Here is a 27,664-nt window from a genome sequence, read left to right on the forward strand (position 1 = left end):
AGTTTGCAGATAGAGTCCGCTCGGTCGCAGAGAGCCTGCCCACAGACATGGCGGCGCCCTGCTCGGCTTCGCGTCGCCCGGACCGTGGGGCCGGCTGGGCTTTGCCAGTTCTCGGGGACTTCCTGCACGACTGGCATTTAAACACGCGCCGGGGGCGGCGGGATGCTGCTGCGGATGCGGAGCTGTGTGCGCGGCAGCCTACTCGGAGCTGCCTGGGCACCACAGCAGCGGAGCCCGAGCATCCTCTAGCCACGCATCTTGGGGAGACCCAGGACCTCCCCGCCACCTCCCCACCCCCACCCCGCACCGGCTTCCCAGCAGGTTCGCTTTTAATTTCCAAGGCTGCAGCTCTCCTAGCTCAGCTCACAGCACCCTGCTCACCAGCCCTGCTGCGGATGAAGCAGGGACTGGGCTGGGTCCAGCAAGTGGGGCAGCACGGGCCATGGTGCATCTGAGCCCGGTGCTCCGGTGAGGTGGCGGCGGTGACTCGACCCAGGCGGGTGCCTCTCCCTGGAGCCTTTCCCCAGCTGCCACGATGTTCAGCTGGCTGGGTAACGATGATCGTCGCAAGAAGGACCCCGAGGTCTTCCAAACTGTGAGTGACGGGCTCAAGAAACTCTACAAGAGTAAGCTGCTGCCCCTGGAAGAATATTACCGCTTCCATGAGTTCCACTCGCCTGCCCTGGAGGATGCTGATTTCGACAACAAGCCCATGGTCCTCTTGGTGGGCCAGTACTCTACTGGGAAGACCACCTTCATCAGGTGAGCCGCGGCTGAGTGCTGAGCCTTCAGGGTGACATGCAAAGTCTTGATTAAGGGCTCCGAAGAAATCCCTGTGGGAGGCCTCAAAAGTTGATCCTGCTGCCAAGTCCCCCTTGAATCCTACATGATGCCGCTCCGCTTTCTTAGCCCTTGGTCAATTTGAAGCGTTCAAATTAAGAATCATCTCTGTTTTCTGATTTGTGCATTGTGAAGCTGAGGCAAAGAAGGAACCAGGCATCTCGTATAGCCGGGTGTCATAACCCTCCCTTTGGCTAGGGCCTCTCATCTTGTGTAGAGCAGCCTTACCTTTGCAACTGAGTTGTTCTCAGGGCCACAGGCCTGGGAGTAGTGGTGGTGGACTGTGGACCTTGGAGCCTCTTGGTTTTTTTTGTTTTGTTTTGTTTTTTATCATTTTTCCTTCTCTGTGTCAGAGCTTTTGCGTCTTTCTCTTAGAGACTCAAAGGATGTGAAGCAAGCCCAGAAACAGAATACTTTTAATATCTGTTTCCTTCTTTAATCTTAATAGTTCAGTAATAATATTAAAGACTCACCAAAGTAGAGGAGATACTGACGTGCCTCATCCAGCCCCTTGACTTTGCAGGCAAGATAGCAGAGGTGATGCGGAGGGGAAGTGATGGTTCAGAGCCACACAGTATGGATGCAGACCTGGGATGTGGCCCTAGGTGCATGTGAGGAAATGTTAGTTAAAAGCCTATAACTTCAACAGTGAGTCTTCCATTCCTTTAAATGATAGAGTTTGGGGGCTAGAAGTATCCTTAAGAAGTCCGGCAGGCATTCAAAGAGAGAGGTCTGCGTATTTTCCACCAGAGTCAGGAACATCCCTATCTGAGGAGCAGGCCTCTCTCCGTCTTCAGTGTAACAGTCTGCAAGGCCAGGCTGTCTTTGCAAAGGCTGAGGAGTACTTATGGGTGCTTACAGTGTGGAGAGAGGGCTTGGTGCCCTGCGAGAGTCAAGGGTACTCCCCTGCAGAAGCAGCTCTCCTCTTATTTCTGGGTTGGTGTTTGTGATGTATAAAGCCATGTGCTTTGTTTGGTGATGAGATCAGGAGAGTTGACAGCCCGGTGACTCATTTTTTTCCGTGCTAAACTTCTGGGAGTACTGCACACAGCCTGCTTACCTGTCATGTCTGAACAGGGCACCAAGTCAAGTTTGTCTTTGGGCTGTCCACTAGACCAGCAGCTTTACAAGGTCAAATGATTTCTAAAGTGAGGGCCTGGGGTGGGGGTAATGGTTTGCTGACTCTATTTTAAATAGGAGAGTTTAATCAATTGCTTTCACTTTATTCTTAAAAATCTAAATCACTTTCCTTAAAAAAAAACCTAATGAAAGATGTAGAGCTATTTTTAGAAAAATACATGAATACCCTAAATTTGCCTGTAGTGTTGAGTGGATTTAACTGGAAACACAGAGGGAGAATCTTGGATTCAAGATCAGCCATTCATTTTTATTAAGCACCGATTGGTACCAAACGTGTTTCAGAGATACCTGGGTTGGGTACACAGGTCTTTTGTGATCAGTGCCTTCCAGTCTGTTAGGTTTTGTCTCATGGGAAATGTGGGCCACCTGCAAACTGTTCTTAGCTTTGCACAGCCTGCCCTGGCCCTCTGATCATCCTTTGTCATGACCCTAAGGACATTAAGCTGCTGGAACATCTTCCCACAGCAAGGGTACTTGCAAGGTAGGCTCTATGCCTGAGCTTCTCCCCAGGACCTCAGCTCTGGGAATTTCCCAGCAGCCATCTTGCAAAATGGGAGGGAAGAAGCGAGGCATGTGTTTTAAGAGCAGGGTCCCGAGCAGAGAAAGGTTTAAAGTGTCTTTGTGTGAGATACCCTCCTGATTTTGCCTGAGTCATCGTTGGCTGTTACTAGGTCTGAGAAAGTGGCAGGGTGACGTACCCTACATTAGCCCTTATCTGAGGGGGACAGAAGGCTAAGGAGGGCAGATCCCTCCCCTCTCTTATCCTCCAAGCACAAGGGGTCCCCCTTCCCGCTCACACCAGTAACTGAATTTAGCTCATGCTTCCAAAGCTGTTTCCCCTCTAGAGAGAGTCATCTGGTAGGGCAGAAAGGGGGAGAGTATTCTCTAGCAGAGCAAAAGGGGGCATAACATTTGGGTTTTCCCAAACCAAACTGCATACTTTGCTTCCCCCTCATAAAATCCAACAATTTCATTTATTACTACAAAGTAAAGAAGAGGAAAAAAATGAAAATGAAACAAAACTGTCCCTAACTTAAATCCCAGGAGAAAACATTTTTTAAAAAATATTTATTTATTTATTTATTTATTTATTTATTTATTTATTTATTATGTATACAATATTCTGTCTGCATGTATGTCTGCAGGCCAGAGGAGGGCACCAGACCTCATTACAGATGGTTGTGAGCCACCATGTGGTTGCCAGGAATTGAACTCAGGACCTTTGGAAGAGCAGGCAATGCTCTTAACCACTGAGCCATCTCTTCAGCCCCCAGGAGAAAACATTAAAAATAATATATTTACCTTCCCTGTACTACAGCTGTTTTATACTCTGTTGAAGACATGCCATGAATGTAATTTGTATGCTAGAGATTTTTTTTAAGTTATCGTTATAGTGTGAATATGCCCCACATAACTGTCATTTTGCGGGCTGTATAATATTTCACTTCATGGAGATGCAGTTTGTTTCTTAATTAGCTGTACTGCTTTTGAGCCTTCCTGGTTGTTCCTAATTTGTTCGCTACTGCAAGATTACCCTGAATAGCATCTTCCGCACAGACCGGCTATCTTTTTTCCAGAGTTTCCCAGAAGCAGAATTACTAGGCCAAAGGTTGTGCAGCATTTTTCATAAATATTTAATTAAAAAACGTTCTGTATTAAGAGTCACATTCTGCAGTTGTCTTACAAGATGGCAGTAGGCACAACTGGCACTTTCCTCTGTGTGCCCTTGTCTGTCCCTTGCCTTTTCATCTTTGTCTGAGGCCTGTACCTCAAAGGAACCTTTCCCCTCCAGAAACAAGGGTTTGCGCCTTGGTTCCCCTAGTCCTTGGCGTTTAGTCTCCAGCCACTTTCCAGCTCAGTTTCATCCACACCATGAAGTCCTATTTCTTGTCCTGGGAAGAACACACAGAAAAGACATTCTTCTAATAACTAATTAACGTGCTATGATCTCTGCCTGAAATAACTTCCCTGGCCTGAGGCCCGGCAACCCAGAGTAATAAAATAAACAATAAATTGGTCTGTGGGCTGCTCCCTCCAACACAGTCTGTCTTTTTGGAGCACAGTAGCTCTGTGTTCCTGGCAGCCTCCTTCCGCCTCTGCTGTTTCTCTTGCTGGCCTGCAACTCTAAGCCCCTCCTTCCTTGGACCTGTTAGACCCGCTGGCCACCCCTTCCTGTTTCTTTCCGTGCCTCCTCTGTCTGCTGGCGGTAGGGGTGGATGTGGGCCATTCCAGGTACCAGCGGCTACTGTGGCCTCCTTGAACCTTGCCTGGGCTGACATGGGGAGGTCTGAGATTCAGAACCCCCACTGGAATGTCTGGGTTGATCTTGAGCCTCTTCTTTAGTGGACCTTAAACTTCGGGGATGCTGGGTGTTCCAAAGTGAGGCCATCTTAGCTGGCCCTTTGAAGTGCTCACGCTTCTTTAAGAACTCTGCAGCCTCCACCGAAGGTGACTGGTGCAGCGTTTTCTTGGGGTGGCATCATCTTTTATCAGTCCCAGGATAGATAGGGATGGGGGTCCCAATCCTTACCCTGGCCTTTAGTATATGATCACCCCCAAAGGTAGAGAGGCCACCATCCCAGGGACAGCCACTCATCTGTGGACCCATTTCTGCCTGCAGCAGTACCTACACCACTTCAGGCTCCTGCCAGCCTGAGCCAAAGGATTCTCTTATCTTCAAAGGTCCTGGTCTGTTGGGTTCCAAATGGGGCTGGGTGAATATCCAGTTACTTTCTATCTAAGGCTCACTGGTTTCTGAAGGGAGCAAAGCATTTCAGGCTAGAGGAGCTGTATCTGCCTGCCTCAGGTCCAGTTGAGGAATCATCTTGAAGCCAGGCATCTGGAGGGCACTAGAGACACCATTGGAGAAAGAAAGGTTTGTATCCTGTCCGCATTGGCTGTGGCACAAAGGTCTTACCCAGGCTAGGTCAGCAGAACCTGGGTTCCCTTACTTCCTAGCCAAGAAACTGATAAGAAGGATAAGGTCACAGCAGCATTCCTCTCTGACCTTCAGTTTCATTATCTGTACAGTGTGAGTCTTAACAACCACCTCATGGGAATTGGATAGTTCATAGCCAGTTCAACACCATTTAGTTCCAGGTACCATGATGGGGGTGGTGCCATTTCCCTCCCTTCTTTCTAGCTGAGGTTGACCCTCAAGAGATAGGGGACAGTCTCCTTCCGGCACTGCCACAGCCTGATGAAGGTAAGGGCATGCTGCCTCCCCATACTATATACAGAAGGGCAGAAGTCTGGGTGGGCAGACTTGTCACAGGGTGGAGCCAGGAAGGGAATGCTAAGAGCAGACGATCTGAGCTCTAAACTATCCTTCTGCAGCAAGCACTTCCCGTAGCTGAGGGTCCTGTGCACATGGCGCCATGGCCAGTTTGCCTGGGGGCGTGTAGCTAACTTTTCTTAACCTAGCCATAGAGAGCCTTCCACCCACTTTGTGTGTACACTGTTACTGTTTCCCTAAAACTCAACCAGGCTAATGGAACAAGAATTATCCTGACCTTGTTTTAAAGTAGAAGGAGCCATGGCTGAGTGACCCAAAGATACAGATGCGTGACACAAAAATCTCGTGATGCTGCACAGCTGTGCAGAGGAGGAACCCTGAGGTCTGCTGTTGCCCAAATGAGGGGAGAGTGTGTGTGGTTTGGGTGAGGCTACGATGAATCTGTTAAGGCTTGAGTACACATCTGAGCCGCGTCTAGAGATGAGGTGGGGATCTGCCGAGTACCTGCAGGCGACGTGGAAGGGATCATTTTCTCTAATTACTGTTTGTGTCCTTGTGGGCAACGTCTGCTGTAGCCTTGCTTTCCCAGAACTTGAGTATTACCTGAAATGGTTTTACTTTTTAGCTGTCGTAGTTAGGAAGTAGGCATTTCCCTACTTTCTACATCATGTAGGTAGCGGCTATTCTTTGGAAATTTTACCTATTTGTTTACTTAGCATGTGGGTACATGCGTGCGTGTGTATGTGCCTGCCTATATGTGTGTGTACTGTATGTGAAGCTCAGAGGATAACTTGCCAGCATGAGTTCTCTCTTTCCACTCTGCCAGAGATCTATCTCAGCCTGTCAGGCTTGGCAGCAGGCGCCTTTACCCACTGAGCCATCTCGCTGGCCCTCCTATTCTTTTGAGCAACTTGTCTAGGGTCATGTGGGTGGTAAATTTGTATGAGTTCCCTAAGCCACTCAAGAGAACAACAGATTCTCCAGATGACTTGGGACACCCAACCCAGAGCCTCCAACAGCGGTATTTGCAGCCTCCCCCTCCCCCAACCTTTCAGTTCTTTTCCCCAGGGTGTAGTCTCAGTAGCAGCTCAAAGCCTGGGCCTCTGTCTGGGGAGATGGGTGCCTGAAAGGCAGGCCTGGTTGAGATTCTTGGCTCTGTGCCGAGCCCTGGATTCTTAGGTCATCAGTAAAGGAGACCACATACTGAGATTGCCAACCAAGAAGGGCCTAAAAAAATGAGGAAAATGTTATGAAGTAATGTTCTAGTTAAGAAGCATATGGAGAAAAATTGCCCTCATGGGGAAAAAATCAGATTTGTTTTGAGTTTCCCCACACATATTTTATGGTTTAGCTTTTATTTATCTTGCATTGGATGGTAAAGGAGAGGAGGCACCAAAATCCTGTCAGTGTGTGGGACCTCAAACTAGACATGCTAGTTTTCGGCTGACTCCACTTCAAAACTGAACTGATGTCATGCCATGGAGCAGGTAAGGCTGATGACGTGGGGTGGCCACACGGAACAGCCTCAGAGTGTTCTGTCCCTCCTCGTTTCACGTGTCCCTGTCTCTGCTCGTCCCAGCCAGGCTTGGACTCAGTCTTCTTTTATTAGCCAGCTGTGGGAATGTTTTTACCCAGCCACAGAGGCGATCTGTCCCACTCCCCGTAAGGAAGCAGTGCATGAGATTCCTCAATAGATTCTCCTTTCTGGACACAGTGGTGGCTTTGTGTGAGGGGTACCCGGCGCCACAAGACAAACCCAAATGTCTCTGAGAATTTATCCCACCCAGTTCTCTGACTGTAGCCTCCGGGCCTTCTGGTGGCCTCCTTAGACTCTGTGTTTCCCCGGACCCATATGTGGTGAGCAAGTTTTGGGTCACGTGAGCACAAGAGGCCAGCAGGCCCAGCCACCTCAGGCCATGGCTCCGTAACTCTGCAGGAAGCTGACCTGTTGGGCTGGGCATGTTGCCCTTTGTTCATCTGCTGAGTACAGCATGTTTCTCAGGGCTGGAATCTGAGCTGCCTTTTAAAGAATATAGCTCATTGCTGCTGCTGCTTTCTTCGTTCTGGACATTTTTGAGGCTGCCTCAGAATGGATCTTTCAATCCTTTCAGTTCATTTGTGGTATGGGGGGGTCCTTCTGTCTATGTGCTGCTTTTATTGGTTAATGAATTAAAAAAATGCCTTGGCCTGTTATTAGGGCAGAACTTAGGTACATAGGGAAAACTAGACTGAATGCTGGGAGAAGGAAGGCAGAGTCAAGGAAATGCCATGGAGCCACCACCAGAGATAGATGTGCTGAAACTTTAGCTGGTAAGCCACAGCCACGTGGCGATACACAGATTAATGGAGATGGGTTAAATTAATATGTAATAGTTAGCCAATAAAAAGCTAGAGCTAATGGGCCAAGCAGTGATTTAATTAATACAGTTTCTGTGTGATTATTTCAGGAACCAATAAGCGGCCTTGCTGTAACATAGTTGTCCCCAGAGTTCCCATCTACACCCACTATACCGACCTCCTCCACGGGCTGCACAGGACTTTCCTGCCAACATCAACTGTCCCAAGTCAGCACATGGATTCCCACAGATCTGGCCTTACTGTTCCTAATTGTCCTTGTGAAAACCACAGGACCAGGACCTGCTCCTGTCACCCGGTAGCAGCAACTTTTGTGTGCCACCTGCAGGCACTGAGACTGAGTGGGCACCCAGGACCTGAGTTCCTGAAGATACATGTATTCCTGGGTTTGCGGGTCCCAAAGCCTCCCCTTTCCCTCAGGCCCCGACGTTAGTCAGCTTTCTTGCCAAATCGTAGACTTTTGTATATTTTCTCACTTTCTGTTTCTAGTTCCACATAGGGCAGGACATCATTTTTGGCCTGTCCCAAGAGGTGGCTCCATTTCTTGGAGGAGGCTTAAGCCATAGAAGGAGATGGTAGGTATAGTGATTAAAGGCATGGGTTCTTACATCCAAATACCAGGTTCAAATCCTAGGCTATCTGTAACACGTGTTTTGTCTCTGTCTCATCCCCTTTAAAATGAGATGAGACAATCACTATTTGGTACCAATTAAATGTGTAATGATTGTGACCATCAAACCTTCCGAACAGCCTTCAAGGTAGATTTACTTCCCAGGTACATTTGACAATGAGGACATAACACTTCCAACCTAGTCCATATGGATCTGAAGTGAGATGAACAATGTCTAGCCTATTGCAGGTAAGCAGTAAGGCTAAACTATGATACTCTGTGTGGTAGTGGGAGATGCTGAGGCCAGTGTTTAAATTGGGTGCCTTCTAAAAGGCATAGCCCACGTTGTTAGAAAGCCCATGGTCCTGTCTCATTCAGGAAGTCCCCAAGGGAAAAAGGTCACCAGGAAAGCAGAAAGTACAGCCCTGTGTGTGACTTCCATGTTTATTCTCATCACAGTTCCAATGCAAGAACTCAAAGTGACTCTCTGATTGGGAGAAATCCTTCCTTTATATTCCCAGTTGTTGGGCGTGGCTAGTCGAGGTATGAGGGGCTTCCCGAGGTGACCCAGACTTACAAAGCTTCCTAATACTGCTGTTATCTAATTCTCCTCTTAGACAACAGCAGTCCAGGCTCTGAAAAATCAACAACTTCCTCTGGGACTGGGGCTGCAGCAGCTGCTCCCACAGGCTCCTTGGGGACCTAGTCCATAGCAACCCGGCCTAAACTGCCTGGGAACCGTGGAGTAGAGTGCTGCTCTGAATGCTTCCTCAAGGCACGGAGAGCCCACTGGGGACCCGAGGAAGCCAGCAGGAAACCTGGAGAGGCAAAGGATGGCAGGGGACTCAAGCTTGGGCTAGGGAAGCTGGGCCTCTGGCTCTGGAGCTGCTTTGTCTTTCCTCAGGCCTTGGTCAGCTTTCTGGGGAGTGATTTCTCAGAGGCATCCAAGATGGTAGAAGGGTGACACCATGCCTCACTGATTGGAGGTTGGGCCCCAGCCCCATTACTCTGAGAAAAGCTACGTCACTCTTCCGCTTCCTCAGTGACTACCTCAAGTGGCACCACAGGGACAAAAGAGACAGCATTGTCAGTTTCAGAATCAAATGTGACTTAGAATTGCTATTACATGTCGATGGTTATTACCAGGAAAATGATAGCGTTGATACGGAGCATCCCATAATGCCCTGGGCCATGTGTTTGAATCATCTGGGAATCTTCTAAAGCCGTGGTTCTCTACCTTTCTAATGCTTTGATACAGTTCCTCGTGTTGTGGTGACCCCTCTGTCCCAACCATAAAGTTAATTTCGTTGCTCCTTGTTCCTGAGGACTCACTTTGTAGGTCTGTGTTTCTCAGGCAGTGTCTCTTGGCTCTCTCAAAAGATGCTCGGGGACTATCCTCTGTCTGGCCAATCCTACCCTAGGACACATCCATGCAGTTATCTTCAGTCCAGCCTCCCGCTGTCTGTGTCCAAACTTGTGCTGGGATCCTAAAGGGCTCTGTTGTCTGGTGGTGGTGTTGACTATTCCCTGGGTAAGCATGTGCCTTTGCTCTTAGCCCCTCCCCGGGGCAGCAGAGCAGGGGAAGCAGGTAGCCTTGGCTCTTACTGCCCAGGCCTAGAGAAGAACAGAGAGGTACCTGTCATGTCGTGCGTGGCCAGAATGTCAGAAGCAACCATCCTCCTGCCCCCTCGAAAAGTGCTCTTCATCAAGGGATGAGAATAAATGGCTGCAGATGATACCACCCAGAGTGCTTCCCTGGCGCAGTGGCCCAGGAAACAGAAGGCCCTCCGGAGATCACATTGACCAGTCTCCTAGTGGAACAAACCTTGAGGCTCAGATCAGGGAAGGGGCCTGCTTGGGGTCATGAGTGAGCAGAATCAGGTGCAGGAAGTAGAAAGGGAAGGCGTTAAAAACCACCCCCTTAAAAATAGGCAACCACCCCTCCTCCGCTTCCTTTCTTTCACTGAGGTGTGTCAATTCCCGAACAGCCGTTTCTCCCCCTTCTAGACAATAGAAACTGCTGTTAGATAGCAAGAAGGATTTCACCAAGAAGTATTTGTAATAATTCACATCACGGGATTACACATAGTGATTAACAAGGGTAAAGTAAATTTGGGCTGTCTCCCAGATGTATTACGCATACAACGAAACCCCTGCATAGCTATTATCTGCATAATCTTACAGAGTATGTAAATTCCCACCTAGAGGCTGCACAACATCCTCTGTGGTTGCTAAGTCTGTGCCAGTTGGGGGCAGGGTACGTGTGTATGCGCGGGTGTCAAGTGCAGTAGAAAAACGTCCGTAGTTAAAAGGTAAATTTTGATTCCACTTCAGGTAGAAACGATAAAACCTAAACCCTTTCAAAGAATGCAAAGCTAGACTTTCTAACCAAGAATCCCTCCACAAACTGAATTCTTGGTATGGAAACTTCCCGGAGCCTAAGGACACAAGGGAGGGAAGGGGTCTTGTGGCAGTCCAACACAGGGTGTCTTGAATGTGATCATATGCTGGAAGCTGCGCCAATTGGGTCGTGACAAGAAGGGAAGGTATAAACTCTTAAAAACTCCAGTTGGCCAGTGAGATGGCTCAGAGGGGAAGGACTCCTGCCACCAAGCCTAATGGCTTGAGTTTCATCCCGGGACTCACGGTGGAAGGCAAGAGCCAGTTCATTAAAGCATTCTCTGATTTTCACAAAGGCACAGTGACACATGTCAACACACACACACACGTACACACACACACACAAATACATAAATAAGACTACAACACACACAATAAATAATAAAAGTAAGTAAAAACCTTCGGTCATCTATGTGAAAGTATGCTTAATCACAAAAACTGTAGCATGTTTATAAATGGACTATTTCTACAGAACATACAAAAATAATCTAGGATGGGCTGCAATTCATTTTGCGTAGTTTACCCTTCAGGCTGCTTTTCCATTCTATCACGTATAAACGCTCTATATTAAATAACTAGTCATGTATATAGCTTATGATCTTCAGGAAGCCAGGAGAGTCTTGGGATCATCTGATTCTTTGGCCTGTGTGTGTGAATTTCAACAGGAACCTTGATTTGTGAACTCTGCAGTACCCTAGCTAGGGATCGACTTCAGCCCATGGTTGCTTCAGAGTCCAAGCCTTGGCTTTCCTTCATCCCTTCCTGAGTCAAGAAAGGGGAAAGGACCGAGAAAACTGAGTGTGTGGAGTTCAGCTAAATCCCACCTCCTCTGCACAGTGCTTGCTCTGGCTCTGTCCCTGCCCCGTGACCTGTGTCTATGCAGCTGTGTAGTAGACAAACGGGCCATCTATGAGCACCAAGCCTACATGACTGCACCCTTTCCTGCAGGTACCTGCTGGAACAGGATTTCCCAGGCATGAGGATTGGGCCTGAGCCGACCACTGATTCCTTCATAGCGGTGATGCAAGGAGACGTAGAGGGGATCATCCCCGGCAACGCCCTGGTGGTGGATCCGAAGAAACCCTTCCGAAAGCTCAATGCCTTTGGCAATGCCTTCTTGAACAGGTGAGTCCGGGTGCTGGGGGGGGGCAGGATGGGTGCACAATTCCGGGTGGGTTCTTTGCTTCTTTTTGAAGCACAGGGGTGAAAGGAGAGAGGTGTGGTTCTGGGAGACTGTCTTTTCTATGCTAGCCACTTGACTGTCTCCTGAGTGTAATTGAGTCATCATCATGGGCTGTGGAACTTGACAGCTCTGAGTGCTAGGCTGAGGCCACCTAATTCCTGAGTAGGGAGAGATCTGACAGTGTCATGAATCACATGGCTCTACCCTGCCCTGTCCCAGTAAAAGCATCAAAGGGAAGTTACATGTTTTCCAGGACTTGCTTACACTATGCCTGGGATTATTTGTCCAAGCAGAAGGAAGCATTAGAAGGTTCTTTCTTGTTCTTACCTGGAAAGAAAGCTAGAGAGGCCTTGAGTTTGACCAGTAGTCCTCTTAAGCTCCCTGTGTGACCTTGGGCAGGTCACCTCCCTCCCCTTACGATGAGTTCAGGCCTGAAAATACCAAAGTCACCATGAGGCTTTGAGTGGAGAAAGCCCTACACCAATGGTTCTCAACCTTCCTAATGCTGTGACCCTTTAATACAGTTCCTCATGCTGTGGTGACCCCAACCATAAAATTATCTGTGTTGCTACTTCATAACTGTAATTTTGCTATTGTTATAAATCATAATGTAAATATCTGTTTTCCAGTGGCCTTAGGCGACCCCTGTGAATGGCCATTCAATCCCCCAAGGGGTTGCGACCCGCAGGTTGAGAACCACTGCTCTAGAGAGTGCATGGCAAGCTAATCTCAGCCTTCATGTTATAACTCTTCGCAACTGGAGTGGACAGGATCCTGGCTGTGCTTGTCAATGGTTAATCCATTTTACATGTACTCTGCACTTCATTTCAAGGCTACTCTTTCTTATCGGAGATATTTCAAGTAAAAGAGAAGATCCTAGACTTTGGCTTTGGATAAGCCTGGAATCAGGTCCCGCCTTGAACTGTTGATCTTGGACAAGTTACCAAGCTCTTGTGTGCCTCACTTTGCTCATGTGTAATACAGGACAACAATAATATCGTTGGCCGGGTTGAAGCAGAGGCAAGTGAGAGTCTGAATGCTGGGTAGAGTGTCTAACAGAAATGGTAGGTTATGGTTAGGACAGCCTGTGTCAGTACACAATAACTAACAGAATGGTAGGTTATGGAGGACATCCAGTGTCAGTGCAAAGTAACTAACAGAATGGTAGGTTATGGTTAGGACAGCCGGTGTCAGTGCACAGTAACTAACAGAATGGTAGGTTATGGAGGACAGCCAGTGTCAGTGCACAGTAACTAACAGAATGGTAGGTTATGGAGGACAGCCAGTGTCAGTGCACAGTAACTAACAGAATGGTAGGTTATGGTTAGGACAGCCAGTGTCAGTGCACAGTAACTAACAGAATGGTAGGTTATGGTTAGGACAGCCGGTGTCAGTGCACAGTAACTAACAGAATGGTAGGTTATGGAGGAAGGCCAGTGTCAGTACACAGTAACTAACAGAATGGTAGGTTATGGAGGACAGCCAGTGTCAGTGCACAGTAACTAACAGAATGGTAGGTTATGGTTAGGACAGCCAGTGTCAGTGCACAGTAACTAACAGAATGGTAGGTTATGGTTAGGACAGCCAGTGTCAGTGCACAGTAACTAACAGAATGGTAGGTTATGGAGGACAGCCAGTGTCAGTGCACAGTAACTAACAGAATGGTAGGTTATGGTTAGGACAGCCAGTGTCAGTGCACAGTAACTAACAGAATGGTAGGTTATGGTTAGGACAGCCAGTGTCAGTGCACAGTAACTAACAGAATGGTAGGTTATGGAGGACAGCCAGTGTCAGTGCACAGTAACTAACAGAATGGTAGGTTATGTTTAGGACAGCCAGTGTCAGTGCACAGTAACTAACAGAATGGTAGGTTATGGTTAGGACAGCCAGTGTCAGTGCACAGTAACTAACAGAATGGTAGGTTATGGTTAGGACAGCCAGTGTCAGTGCACAGTAACTAACAGAATGGTAGGTTATGGTTAGGACAGCCAGTGTCAGTGCACAGTAACTAACAGAATGGTAGGTTATGTTTAGGACAGCCAGTGTCAGTGCACAGTAACTAACAGAATGGTAGGTTATGGAGGACAGCTAGTAACTGTGTGGATTTCCTGCTTTTTGTTTTTAAATTCGATTCCTGGACTGGGAAGATGGCTCAGAGGTTAAGAACAGAGGAGTCAAGTTCCGTCACAGCACTGACCTCCAGCAGCTCACTGTAGGGGATCCAGCACCACCCAGCACAGACACACATAGAAACACATACTTAAAAGAATTTTAAATTAATCTTTAAACTTATTTCCTAATTTTTCAGTGAGAGAAATGGGTCATTTATAGCATTTCCATCTCTGGAAATTGAGGCCTGTTGCCCAGAAACATTCTCAATATCTCTTATCCTGTAAACTTTCCTGTAGTGACCTGTAACCTACAATACTTTGAGACAAGAAGGGACAGGTGACCTGGTGTGGGACAGTGTGGAATGCCAACTGGCAGGATATGTTTCCCGGGGGACAAGAAATCACTTGTGCGAAGTTGGTCTAGTAGGGAGGATCCTCAGGAGGTGGGCATGGTTTCTTAGAAAGGAAAGTTGAATCTGCATAAATGGATCGGGGTGGTGGGTACTGAGGTGCATGAGGTGGGGTCCTTGGGACCCGGAGTTTCCGCTACCTGGAGCTGAGGGACAGATGCCTGATCCAGGTAGAGGGGGAAAGGGCACATGGAATACTAAAACACAGAATAGTATGTGTTGAAAGGGATGTAGAAGGATGAGCCAGCTGGGGGTGAACTGGGGCGTCTCGGGGTGGGAGACATGATGCATTCAATTTCGGGTACCTCAGTTTGTAGCGAGTGACCGTGAGTCAGCGAGGGAGCTTCATTCTTCAGAAGCAAAGATGAGCTAGCTTCCAGGTGAGAGGAGAGAAGAACTTGGGTTACCTGAGAGTCGGTTATCAAAAGAGATGGGAGGGCCAAGGTTGGCGGTTAAGCTCCTTCAGGATAACTGCTTACAGTGATAATAGTATCTCTGTGTAATGGCATGTGGTCAGTTATGATAACAGATCTATGTAATTACCATAGTAGCCAGCACATTTCTGAGGGAGGAGTGCCTTTATGTCATGAACCAAACCCAGGAGGGCCCACTGACTATATGATTAATTCGACTTTTGAAACCAAGGACGCATATGCATGAAAAGTCTGGTTAACAACACATAACCTCTTTCAGTACTGCTGTCTTCATCCATAAGATGACGAAATGCAAGTCACAGACTCTCTGGACTCCCCGCTCTCCTCCTGCAAACATAGAAAGATAACCTGAGAGAGGAAAAGCATCTAGAGAGTGTGTAGCTGTGACTGTGGATTTCACACTTGGAATTGAGGGGGAGAAGGGTGAGGGAAGACGCAGCCTCATTGTCTGTCTTGCTGGATCGCTTTCTTTTTTAAACTGTAGGAAAAAAAAATATAATTTAAAATATTCTGAAAATGATTTCATTAAAAGCCTAGATGTGAAGGCACTGTGGGGTTGGGGAGTACACAGAAGGTGAGTCCGTCTCCCCTTAAAGCTTTGCTTCCCTTTTGGGGATGAAAATGTTAACTGGAAGGAGCAGACACAGGTGAGGTTCCTTCAGGGTTTCTGGCCACAGGGACCTATACTGTGTGGCTCTGGCGGAACAGACTGAGGAAAGAAAGCAGAGCAGCTGTCTTCAGGACTGTCCCATCCCCCAGGCATGGCATGAGGAGGTGGAGTGCTCGCTTTAGCGCAGGAAACTCTAGTCCTTGGAGGCAGCAGCGTGGTGGGCTCAGCAAGAGAAGTAAGACTCAGTCTAGTCCTTGGGCTCCCTCCGGAAGATAAGCTGCCTGTTTCACAGCAGGGGAGAGTAGTCCCAAAGGTGATGTGGGAAAGCCGGCATTTGACCTGGGCATGAAGCGATGGGGGGAAATGACACTGGAAGGGTGAGCAAAGGGATTCCAGGAAGGAGAACCTGAAGCGAGAGAGAAAAATACAAGCAGGGAGAGACCAAAGAAAGGGGCTTAGTGTAGGACCCTCTAACTAGAGGGTGGGTGACCGTGTGCACACACCACTAAGACAGAGGCTGATAGGGCCAACTGGGGCCTGCCAGTAGTGACCAGTCGTCAGTCCAGTGCTGGCTATAGAGTTCCACACCTCGTCAGCACCCATCGCTGCATTAGACAGTCATCCTAGAGTAATGTCTGGCTGAGCTAGCCTTGCAGTTGCCCAGAAAGCACACTCCTGGGTGGTATGACTCATCTTTCAAGGACAGCCCCAATTCTACCTCCCCCAAACCATCTCTCTGCCAGGTTCTAACAAACCCTTCTTTGGCTTTGGGATGCTGGCACCTCTGCACCCTGGCTTGTCATTGCCGGGCACAGCGAGCATCTTTGCCTCCTCCACCAGAGGCAGGGATCAAAGTTGGTTTGTCATAGGACTCTTGACAGCAAGGGCTCAGAGCATGAGCCCAGACTGCCTCGGGGTCACCTGGGGAGTTTTTCAAAGAACAGATCTCCAGGCATACCGCAGTCACTTTCAGCATGGCTTCCTGTGGGTTTGTGATCTTCTGTTCTGCATCCATCTGCTTACTATCGCATGCTACATAAGGCTTGCAGAACACATGTAGGATGCACAGTGATGGGGGGGGAGGGGAATGCAGAGTGATCAAATCAGAAGGGGGTAGCCATACCCTGACTATGTGCAGATCTCCAGGCTCCTCTTGCCCCATGACTGGAAGCGCTGTCTGGAGGAGGTAGAGTTCTGATTGGCCATCAGGAGTTGGCCAAGCTAGGTGAAGCCTTTCAAGGAAGGAAGTGGCTGGCCAGGGATCATTACGAAGCCACAGGCATTTAAAACAAGGCTTTGGACACATACGAGAGGTAGGATTTCACTGTGGAGCAGCCAACATTTTATCAAGCATCCTGGGTACCAAGCACTCCAAAACAGGATATGATAGGTGGCAAGAGAATCATAACTCACTCCTGGGATTAGCCGGCATACCTAGCATGTCCACAGCAGGTGACCTGGTACCCTGTGGCCCACGGGATGGTCGGGTGATTGAAGCCTTGAAGCTGAGCCAGTGAGGTGCCTCAGTAGCTCACCATAGCCTTCCTCTCACCTTCCGTGCAGGTTTGTGTGTGCCCAGCTGCCCAACGCCGTGCTGGAGAGTATCAGTGTCATTGACACACCAGGGATCCTCTCCGGGGAGAAACAGAGGATCAGTCGAGGTAAGCGGCGTTCCTGGCGGGTGTTGAGCTGGTCACCTACTCCCGGCCTCTCCTGTCGTATCTGCTATGTGCCTCTGCGTAGTCCATTACCCTTTCAGTGTGGGTTTAGGATTTTTGAAGGCTGGCCTTGAACTCCTGATCCTCTTAAGTTACAGGTCTGTACCCCAGTACCCCACTGGCCTCGCCTTTCTGTGCTATGCTTTTAGCAGGAAAATCAGATGAGATGTACTCTCGCCAAACCTGGTGCTCGCAGCCTGGACTGGGACCAAATTAGCACTCAGAAGTCTGCCTCCGGGAACGGTCAGCCTTGTACTGGCAAGTCTCTCTGGGAAGTGGCCAGGGCTCTCTCCTGAGTTGACCTCAGGTGACACAGGCCTCCCTGTGGCATGTGCCTCAGCACCATTCACTCCACGACTCCTTACTGACATAGATCTGTCTGTCCATCTTGCCACCGCAGCAGGATCCAAGAACCTCTTCCTCAAGGGCATGGCCTGTGCAACTCAGCACCCATTTACTCCCAAGCCTCAGAGAAGATAGTCACGGACCAACAGGCATACAGCCCATGGCTGTGGGTCCTTGAGGCTTAGCAGTGCCAGGGAAGGTCCTGAGCTTTTCTCTCCTGCTAGGAGTAACTCTCTGTTCTGAAAGAAGAGTCTCTGGAGGAGGCAGGAAAGGCAGACAGAAAGCTGTTCCTGGAAGGGGCAGGATGTGGCTGGCCCTGGTTCATTACCGGGAAGGAGCACGGATGTAGCAGTGTGCAGAGGGTGCTGGAAGGCATCATGCCTTCTCACATGGAAGGCACATTTCCTGACTGTGTTCAGACTGAATCTGCCAGTTCCACACTGGGAAAACCACCCCGGGGCTTCATGCTCTCAACCCAAGACTGCACATAGATGGAGACCCTGGCCCAAGCAAGTGCTCAGTAGGCTCAGAGCAGGTGACACAATTGGGATGTGAGTCCTGGTCTCCCGAGTCCCAGTCCTCAGCGTTCAGTACATTCCCAAAACCTATTGGGAAAGACTAGGCAGGAATGGGGGCTAACTTGTCTTCTCCAGGTTTCCTCTTGAGACGTCAGTGGTCTGTGCTAATACAGCTTGTAGCCTACACCCCTAGCCTACCCCTGAGCACCGAGGAGTTCCCAGGCTCCTCAGAGGATGAGCTGCTAAACCCATGCATGCTCAGAGCAGCTGGGCCCCGATGCCTTCTGAAGACCTCACTGCCAGTTTCGTGGTCACCTGAGGCCTGTGATGGGTCTGCTTGGACCATTCTTTGTGGTTGTTTCCTGGAAGCGTCCAGGGTATTGTTCCGTATTGTCAGCCAAAGGCTCCCATTTGATGCTGCATGTCTCTGTATCTCCCTCTTTTTTAAACATCCCTAGGACTTAACAGATTTGGGGAAGGGTATGCTATATGTCCATTATAAGTAAGCCTCCAGCCTCTGGGTTGCAGGCTCACCCGGGACTAAGATCTAAGAGAGTGTGGATCTGGGTTCTAAGCCTTCGTTTGCTAGCATCTGGCCTGGCTGTGTACTTCGGAATGCCCTTAGCTCACCTCTCTATGTCTGTACTCCCTCTTGTGCACGATGCGTACACCCTGTCCACTCTGGGTGATGGGAGGCTGTAGAGATCCTCCACTGAGTTTCGTTTTGCAGCTGAAAAGGCAAAGAACACCGCAGTGTCTATCAGACAGCGAGGGAAGTGCTGGGTTATTAAGGAGTGGCCCTGCTTATTGAGTTTGTCTCATTGATTTCCTCCTGCCTGGCATTAATTAGAAATGCTTTCTTCCCCGTCCCTGGAGCCCGGGGGCGGGAGCTGCAGATCCCTGCAGGCTTCCCAGACTCTAGCCTGGAGCCTACCCGTTGGATCTCTGGGTGCCGGCAGACATTCCAAGAGGAATTCAGGAAGGACCACTATTCTGTCTCTCCACCCTATGATTCAGAGACCATGGGCTATTGAAAGCGTTCAGGAGTCATTCCTGAGGGTCTCGGAGCCATTCCTGAGTTAAAGGGGTGTATCAGGCAGTCGCCGTGGGCACACTGCGCATCCTGGGCATTAGGGTGGTCTCCATCTAGACTGAGTTCTCTCCTCCTCCTAGTATCTGGCCTGCTTTTCATGGCTACACCATGGGTCCTCCATTAAGCCAGTTTTTACTATCCATATTTTTTTTTACATCCAAGTAAAAGAGGTCCAGACTTGGCAGAAGGCCATTCAGAAAACAAATGGGAAAGATAGCTCTGTGTCCCCCTCCTGACTGTGCCCAGTCTTTGCCTTTCCTGTACCTCTATTTCCGGGATTACCTATAAGTCCAGGCTATGGAAGCACCTCACATTCATCCTAGAGGTTGCACGGGCCCCCAAGTAGTCAGGAGCTAGGAGGGTGAGCATTGAGGGGAGCTTGCAGAGGCATGGCTTCAGTCTCACAGTCTTCCCAACCGCACACCACAGAGGAGGCTTCTCCCTGCTTGTCAGTCGATAGCAGCTACCAGAGCCTGCCGAATTTGCAGAAGTGGGAGGATTAATAGGAGGCCTCGGTGCTCATCCCATCATAGGAAAGGTTCCTGGAAGCCATCTGCTTGTCAGCAGATTGGAGGAGGCTTCCTGTAGGCATGCCCAGGGCACAGAGGCAGCGGCCTTCAGCCTTTCCCTCTCCATAGATATAAAGGCATTCTTGTGTCTCGTCTCCATATGACTGTGTTCCCCATCCTCACACCTCTGGATGAAGACACAGAGAACTGTAAACCAAGAAAGGAAGTGCAGAGATCATCCATCCTGGAAACAGAGACCAAGGATAAGCGAGGGGATTCTATTGCGCAGCATATCAAGGTAGTAACTGAGTAGAAACTACAGGGAACACACCCAGGTCAGTGATCCTACAGAAACACAGACCCGCAGAGCAAGCTCCATCCTGTGGCCATACACAGAGGAGTTCTCTATAAAGGGACCTGGTGTTTGGCCAAGGTCATGAGTAAGAATGTCATCTGCTTCTCTTAGATTTGATCCTCACAACCCTGTGGTCAAGGCATTGGTGGGTGCTGGTTTAGAGAAGACTAAGGCCCAGAGATGTGCTGTTCTCTGTTTCCCTGATGTAAAAGGCAGAACAGGATTCTGTGTATACTGTGTGCAGCAGATGGAGATGGAGGACCTACCATGTGCGCCCTGGGTGCAGTGGGGATGGAGGAAGATAAGGCTACTTTGTTCAGGTTGGGGCCACAGGGAGAGGTCCCTAATTACATGAGGGAAATGGGTACCCATTATTGTTAGGGAGATGTAGCTCAGTTTATGAAGTGCTTGTTATGTAAACATGAGGACCCGAGTTTGAGCCCTGCAACCCACATAATAAAAGCTGCGCATAGAAGCCATGGTGTCCTCTTATATTGATAATCCCAGCACTGGGGAAGCTGAGACAGGGGGATTCCTGGGGCTTTCTGGGAAACCAGCATAGCCCATTTGGTGAGTTCCAGATCAATGAGAATATTGTATTATTTTGATACAATAATATGTATTGAAAAACATGGAGGATGGTTCCTGAAAAACGACTTTCCCAAGGTTGGCCTCTGGCATCCACATTCATGAACACAGATGTGTATATATCTACACACACACACACACACACACACACACACACACACACACGGAGAGAGAAAGAGAGAGAGGAGGGGAGGGGGATAAATGCCTATCCAAACCTCCTGGATCAGACTTGAGGTGTTGTCTCAGAGACCTCATGATCCATTCACTTCCTAAAGTAAATTGGCAACCAGTCCCCCCAATATGAGTCTTTTGGATTCCACTACATAGCCAAACCATGACCTTCTCCATGATCCACAGCTGCTTGGCACCAAGCAGAACAGGCGCTCTAGAGTTCCTGGAACCAGCGGATTTAAAGTAGCTCAGGGCTGGATAACAAGGTGTGGCTGCCAGCGGCCCAGTCACATCCTCAGGAAAGGACTCCGTACAGAACAGGAGTTGGGAATTTGGGACTGCAGCAGAGGAGTGAGGAAGGAAGTGAGCCTGGGAACTATAGGAGAATAAGTCACTTGGGTCTGTAAGGAGTTCGGTCCCAACCAGGGATGGGCGTGGTTTGAATCTGCATTGGTCACTTGCATCTTCTGTTTTGCTGTTGGTACCTTGTAAAGAATTTCCGAGTCTTTATTCAAATTCAAAACAGAAACCAGCCCAAGCTGCTGAGGATGCGCTGCTGGAATCTCAGCACTTTGGAGGCTGAGGCAGGGGTGGGTATGGTGTGGGGGATGGCGGCGGTGTTCAAGAGTGAGGCTAAACTGGCGTTTCTAAGAAGTTCAAGGCCCATATGAGCTACTGCAAGACAGTAAGACCCTACCTCAAAATCTCGGCACAAAAGCAATGTCTAGACTTTTTTTCTTTTCTTTTTTTTTTTTTGTTTTTTTGCTTATAAGATGACCAGTTTGTGGTAATTTATTGTTCCTTATAGAAAAATAGTACATAGATGTTTAATTTTGCATCCATTTTTAAAGAAGGGTGTATCTTTTTGTATTTTGTATTTTTTGTATATTTTAATGTATTGGATTCATCAAATATGCCTATCAGTTAATATTTGTAAAGATTTTGTCTTATCATTTTAAAGATTGCAACTTTGTAACACTCTATATTTTTATTAACTTTTAAAATTATGTGGGATAGTTGATTTCTATTCTATAATAAATTGTTATAGTATACCTTAGGGGCATGAGGAAATCATTTTCATATCATAGCTAAGGTAAGCCTATTACTGTTATTCATTTCATTGAATGTTTCATTTTATTTTTTCTTGATGAGGACTAGCTGTTATTGTCCTCATCTAGACTTTTTTTTTCCAGCAGGAACTCTAGCTCCCGACTTTAATACGATGATAACTGGGTAGTAGCTGTCCTTTGTGGGAGTAGCAATGCTTATAATAGAATCCAGCATTTACTGAGCATCATCTCCATCATCCTAGTGGCCAAATATTCACTAATGACCATTCTATAGATGGAAAATGCTAAGGAGGTTTGGAGCTATAGCTCAGTAAAAGAGCATTTATGTAGCATGCATGAAACTCAGGGTTTGATTCCCACTACTGCACACACAGGGAGGGGGAGAGGGAGGGAGGGAGGAAGGGAGAGAGAGAGAGAGAGAGAGAGAGAGAGAGAGAGAGAGAGAGAGAGAGAGAGAACCAAATGGGAGGAGCCAGGCTCTTTCCAAGACTGTGTTGTCTTACATCAGACCCTTCACTATAGGTCCATGCCCCAAAGCTCCTCCCACTGACTATGCCTCTGCCACAGGGTATGATTTTGCTGCTGTCCTTGAATGGTTTGCCGAGCGGGTGGACCGCATCATCCTGCTTTTCGACGCCCACAAGCTGGACATCTCCGACGAGTTCTCCGAGGTCATCAAGGCTCTCAAGAACCACGAGGACAAGATGCGAGTGGTGCTGAACAAGGCGGACCAGATTGAGACCCAGCAGCTGATGCGGGTATATGGGGCCCTCATGTGGTCCCTGGGCAAGATCGTGAACACACCAGAGGTGATCCGGGTCTACATCGGCTCCTTCTGGTCCCACCCTCTCCTCATTCCTGACAACCGGAAGCTCTTTGAAGCTGAAGAACAGGACTTGTTCAGAGATATCCAGAGTCTCCCCCGTAATGCTGCTCTTCGAAAGCTCAATGACCTCATCAAGAGAGCCCGGCTGGCCAAGGTAAGGCTGGCCCCTAAAGGTGGAGTTTAGACAGGTTCATAGGTAAGGGTCAGTTGTAAGAATTGCAGTCCCTTGGTTAGGTTGGTTCCATGCGCACCCCAGTGACCCTCAGGATAGCTACGCTTTTATAGTTTCTCTGTGCCTTTTTCTGTATCTGTAAATGGAACAGGCTGATGTCGATGTAGAGAAACAGTGTGAAAATGCTCACCACTGCACTAGATGCCTTCGTGCTCAGAAGGTACCACTGTGGTCAGATCTACAGCATCAGCAATGGAAGCATTCTCACCCCCACCACTGTGACCTTACTTCCCCACACTGTGAGGGATGGAGAGAGAAATGGTCTCGGAAGCAGAGGCAGGAGGAAGGACTAGAAGGGCCAGTCTGGGCTCCTCATGAGGTTGTCCTCTGTCCCTCTTTGTCAGGTCCATGCCTACATCATCAGCTCCTTGAAGAAGGAGATGCCCTCAGTGTTTGGGAAGGACACCAAAAAGAAGGAACTGGTGAACAACCTGGCTGAGATTTATGGCCGGATTGAACGAGAGCACCAGATCTCCCCCGGGGACTTCCCCAACCTGAAGAGGATGCAGGTAATGAGGGTCAGAGACCCTATGGAGGGAGACAGGGTCACACTAGCTGGCTTCCAGAGAATGAAGGGGGCTGACAGAGCTCCTGGGAGAAACCCAAAGTCGGATGCAAGGAGGTGACATTAGATATGTCCTTCCTGATGGACCACTACTCACAGCAAGTGCCATAGCCAAGCCAGGGGAGAAACAGCCCAGCAGCCCCAAAGGCATGGGTGTGTTTGGTGACACTGAAGACCTTATCTAGTGAAGGGCCCATCTCCACCATCTCTAGGATAATAATAAAGGCCCTTAAGTACTTTGGTTATTCCTTTCTTGGGAATAGTTTGTGGCAGCATCTTTGGGGGATGTTGGAAGCCCTTGAACCTAGGGCCACCACTTGGTGTGTGTGTGTGTGTGTGTGTGTGTGTGTGTGTGTGTGTGGTCTTCTCAGAAGGAACATCTTCATCTGCCTTTTGTACAAGAATCAGCTAAGGTCTTAGCATTTTCCCAGCAAAGTGTTCACATTACCCTTACGTAGAAAAGCTGGGAACTGTCCCCAGGAGCCAAGCAAGAAGCCACCATACCACAAAGACTAGATGCATACTGAACTTTTGTGTCAGCTCGAAACAGGGGGTGCAAAGGGGTTTGTACACAAGTTCTGGGGACCCAGTGAAATATCTTGTCTGCAAGATCCTTAGCATAGAGCCCTGTTCTGCTCTCCATAGCCCTTCTTCATCACCCAGCCCTAGAGAGGAGGTGAGAAGTGTCCTGCCAGCCTTGCCCTTGAACTGTAGCTGTGGATATCCTTTAAGTTTTCTGCAGTGGACTCCACATGCCAATCCTTGTTTCCTGGCCTCTTCCCCTACCCACATAATGAGATTGCTGTGGCCAAATCAGGGCAGCAGTGGGCAGCTGTGTCCTCCTAGAACAATAGTTCTCAACTTGTGGGTTGCAACCTTTTTATAATGGACCAACCCTTCCCTTGGGGTCACCTAAAACCACCCAAAAACACATATATTTATATTACTATTCATAACAGTAGCAAAATTATAGTTATGAAGTAGCAATAAAAATGATATTATGTGGGGGGGGTCACCACATATTGAGGAGCAGTATTAAAGGGTTACAGCATCAAGAAGGTTAAGAACTACTGAACAAGAAGAAAGTAAAAATTGGATGTTCTATGTTGAGGGCCTTTCAAGACTGTAAAGGTGTTGGCAGAACTTTCTTGTCAAGGAGCTGCTCAATCACAAATACCCAGCAGCTGCTCCCCAAATTACCACACAGAGGCTTAATGTTACTTATAAATGCTCAACCAATAGCTCAGGCTTATTATTAGCTAACTCTTACATTTTAAGTTAACCCATAATCCTTATTTACACTCTGCCACATGATGGTACCTTTCCTCAGTACCGTGTGCCCATCTTGCTGTCTCCATGCAAAGGTCTTGAAAGGAGAGCATCTTTCTTTTATGATGTGGGCTGGTAGCCCTGGCAAGGGGACCGGCTTTTGTAAAGTCAACATGCCTGCCAGTGCCTACTAGGTCAGAATGCTGGGAAGGGGTCCAAACTATTGAGACATCTCACCAGGCAATTCCACTGAGTATCCTAATTGAGAACAGGAAAGCTGGGAGTGACCTTTGGCTTTTGTTATGGTTATAGTTGCCTAATTTTCAATCCCCATCACCTTGACCCTCTCACTAAATATGAATAGTGTATGACTTTTCCACCTCCCAGGGTACTGAGGAGAGTGAGCTAGTAAGCAGGTAATGAAAGCACTTTGCTATGTATTTTTTTTTTTTTTTGGTTTTTCGAGACAGGGTTTCTCTGTAGCTTTGGTGCCTGTCCTGGAACTAGCTCTTGTAGACCAGGCTGGCCTCGAACTCACAGAGATCCACCTGCCTCTGCCTCCCGAGTGCTGGGATTAAAGGCGTGCGCCACCACCGCCCGGCTGCTGTGTATTTTTAAAACATAAGCTCTCCTGGAGACCCACAGGACTCCTTCTCAGAGGGCCACCACCTTCAAGAGTCACCATTTGACAGCCAAAACTTACTTTGGAAGGAATATAAGAGTTACCTTTTGTAATAATATTTAAAGAGATGTAAATAAACAAACCAACACTTGTTCCTCAGCTCTTGCTTCTCATCTCCTCACACAGTCCTTTGGCCTCACTGCCTTCACCAGAAAGAACTGGGCAAGCATTCTAGAGTTAGTAGGAAGTACCTTCCCTGATGTGGAAAAATCTTCCCTTGTATTCTACTCCCTCCTTTTTCCTTCTCTTCCCAGGACCAGCTGCAGGCCCAGGACTTCAGCAAATTCCAGCCACTGAAGAGCAAGCTGCTGGAGGTGGTAGATGACATGCTAGCACACGACATTGCCCAGCTCATGGTGCTGGTGCGCCAGGAAGAGACCCAGCGACCTGTCCAGATGGTGAAAGGCGGAGCATTCGAGGGAACCCTGCAAGGTCCCTTCGGGCATGGTTATGGAGAGGGGGCCGGGGAAGGTATTGATGATGCTGAGTGGGTGGTGGCCCGAGACAAGCCAATGTACGACGAGATCTTCTATACCCTGTCCCCAGTGGATGGCAAGATCACGGGTGCCAATGCCAAAAAAGAGATGGTACGCTCCAAGCTGCCCAATAGTGTGCTGGGCAAGATCTGGAAACTAGCCGACATCGACAAGGATGGCATGTTGGATGATGAGGAGTTTGCCCTGGCCAACCACCTTATCAAAGTCAAGCTGGAGGGGCATGAATTGCCCAATGAGCTGCCTGCCCATCTCCTCCCTCCGTCTAAGAGGAAAGTATCTGAGTGACAGATCCAGGTAACCAGACAGGCAGTGTTAGAAGAGAGAAGGGGCATGATGACCATAGACACACACACACACACACACACACACACACACACACGCGCGACTTGATATATAGATGAGAAGGGTTCATCCTTGTTTGGACACTTCCAAGTTCCCAGGGTTGGAAGAAGGGCAGCTATACCTCCTCTATCCCAGGATAAAAGCCTGCGTCTCCAAACTTCTCCCCTCTCTCTCCCATTCCCCAGAGACATGAGGCAGTTGACTGGCCCACAGATGGCCCAAGTCACCCTACCCCTAGTGCCTCCACACTTAGGCTCTGAGCAGATGGAAAAGGCTTTCTGTGGAACAGACAATTTGCTTTCTTTTCTGTGCTTTTATTTTTCCTCTTTGGCTTCTTAATTAGAAATTTACTCAGGGGCTAGGAGCTGTGAGGGAAAGGAGACGCTGGGGGAGGATAATCAAATGGAGAAACCTCCTTAGGGCACTACATCCCAGACCTGAAGAGACACACTGGCCCATGTTCTTTTTATCTTTCTAAACAGAAAACTCTGTCTTCTTCAACAAACTTGAACTTAATTGAACTCTGTCTGCCATTTTGTCTTCAAGAATCCCAGATAGGGAGAGAAAGGGGAAACCTTGGTAGAAAAGCACAAGGAAGATGCCCTGTGGTCTTCATGGACAGGATGTTTGTAGTTCATGGGTTTATTAGGCCCAGGCTGTCCGGATACTCAGTTTCTTTACATATACCAAGCCCCCACCCCGGGTGGCAGGAGTGGTGTTAGGCACTTTATACATGTTGGTCCCTGAGGTCTTCACTAATGCCCTAGGCAAGTATACATCACCCCTGTTCTCTATTTGTCAAGTGAGGAGCCAGAGACTCAGTAGTTCAGGTGACTTTCCCAAACTCCCGAGGTCCCAAAGAGAGAGGATTCTGATCCTCCATTTGTCCCTGTTCTGTGATGGATAACGGTCCCAATGTTGCTATCTGGTGACAGAGCACAGCACCATCTGAACACACAACCCCTCACACAGCCTCCCAGAGTATCCAGGCAAAGGAAAAGCGCTCGCCAGCATTTGGTGGGCCATCAATCTGGCCATCTGTCATCTCCTAGAAGCAAACTGTGCCTTCTGGCCCTGTGCCTCGTGTTCCCAACATCACAGAAGTCCAACCAAGCCATCAGGAGAGTGGGCTGACCTGCTAGATGCTGTTTGTGCCTATTCCTGCTGAGCCTCCCATCCATTCACCTTGAGCATCCCAGCTCAAATTCAGCCACTGGATGTCACCAAGCAGGACTCTGTGCTAGTTCTCAGAAGACCATCTTGAGAGGACTGGGACCTTGTTCTCTGTAGAGTTTCAGTGTTCTTGGCAAAAAATCCCCACTGTAATCAGTGCCCTCCATCCTCCTCTTGGCCTTTTCCTTGGCTTGCTCCCTGGCCACTGACCCAGTGACTGTCTGCTACACTCCTACTTGTGATGGAAAACAAAGCAACTGTAACTTATTTTGTATCTATGTTCAGACTGTATAAAGACTGTTCCGTGTATCTACAATGTGCTTATAACCGCAGTGTGTTTGTCATTAGGATTCATGTGAATACAACACATTTATCCTTTGGTA

At 48.5% G+C, this 27,664-nt stretch overlaps 1 protein-coding gene across 1 annotated transcript; it reads left to right on the forward strand.

Annotated features, from left to right (window-relative positions):
- Ehd3 (EH domain containing 3) lies at positions 1–27,664 on the forward strand. The gene is made up of 6 exons (XM_075954964.1): positions 1–762; positions 11,529–11,705; positions 16,892–16,989; positions 22,263–22,675; positions 23,098–23,262; positions 25,524–27,664. The coding sequence occupies exons 1-6, from the start codon at positions 536–538 to the stop codon at positions 26,049–26,051; spliced, it is 1,608 nt and encodes a 535-aa protein (XP_075811079.1). The 5' UTR covers positions 1–535; the 3' UTR covers positions 26,052–27,664.

Source organism: Microtus pennsylvanicus, chromosome 21, assembly GCF_037038515.1.
Source record: "Microtus pennsylvanicus isolate mMicPen1 chromosome 21, mMicPen1.hap1, whole genome shotgun sequence".
In the NCBI taxonomy this organism is placed as follows: domain Eukaryota; kingdom Metazoa; phylum Chordata; class Mammalia; order Rodentia; family Cricetidae; genus Microtus; species Microtus pennsylvanicus.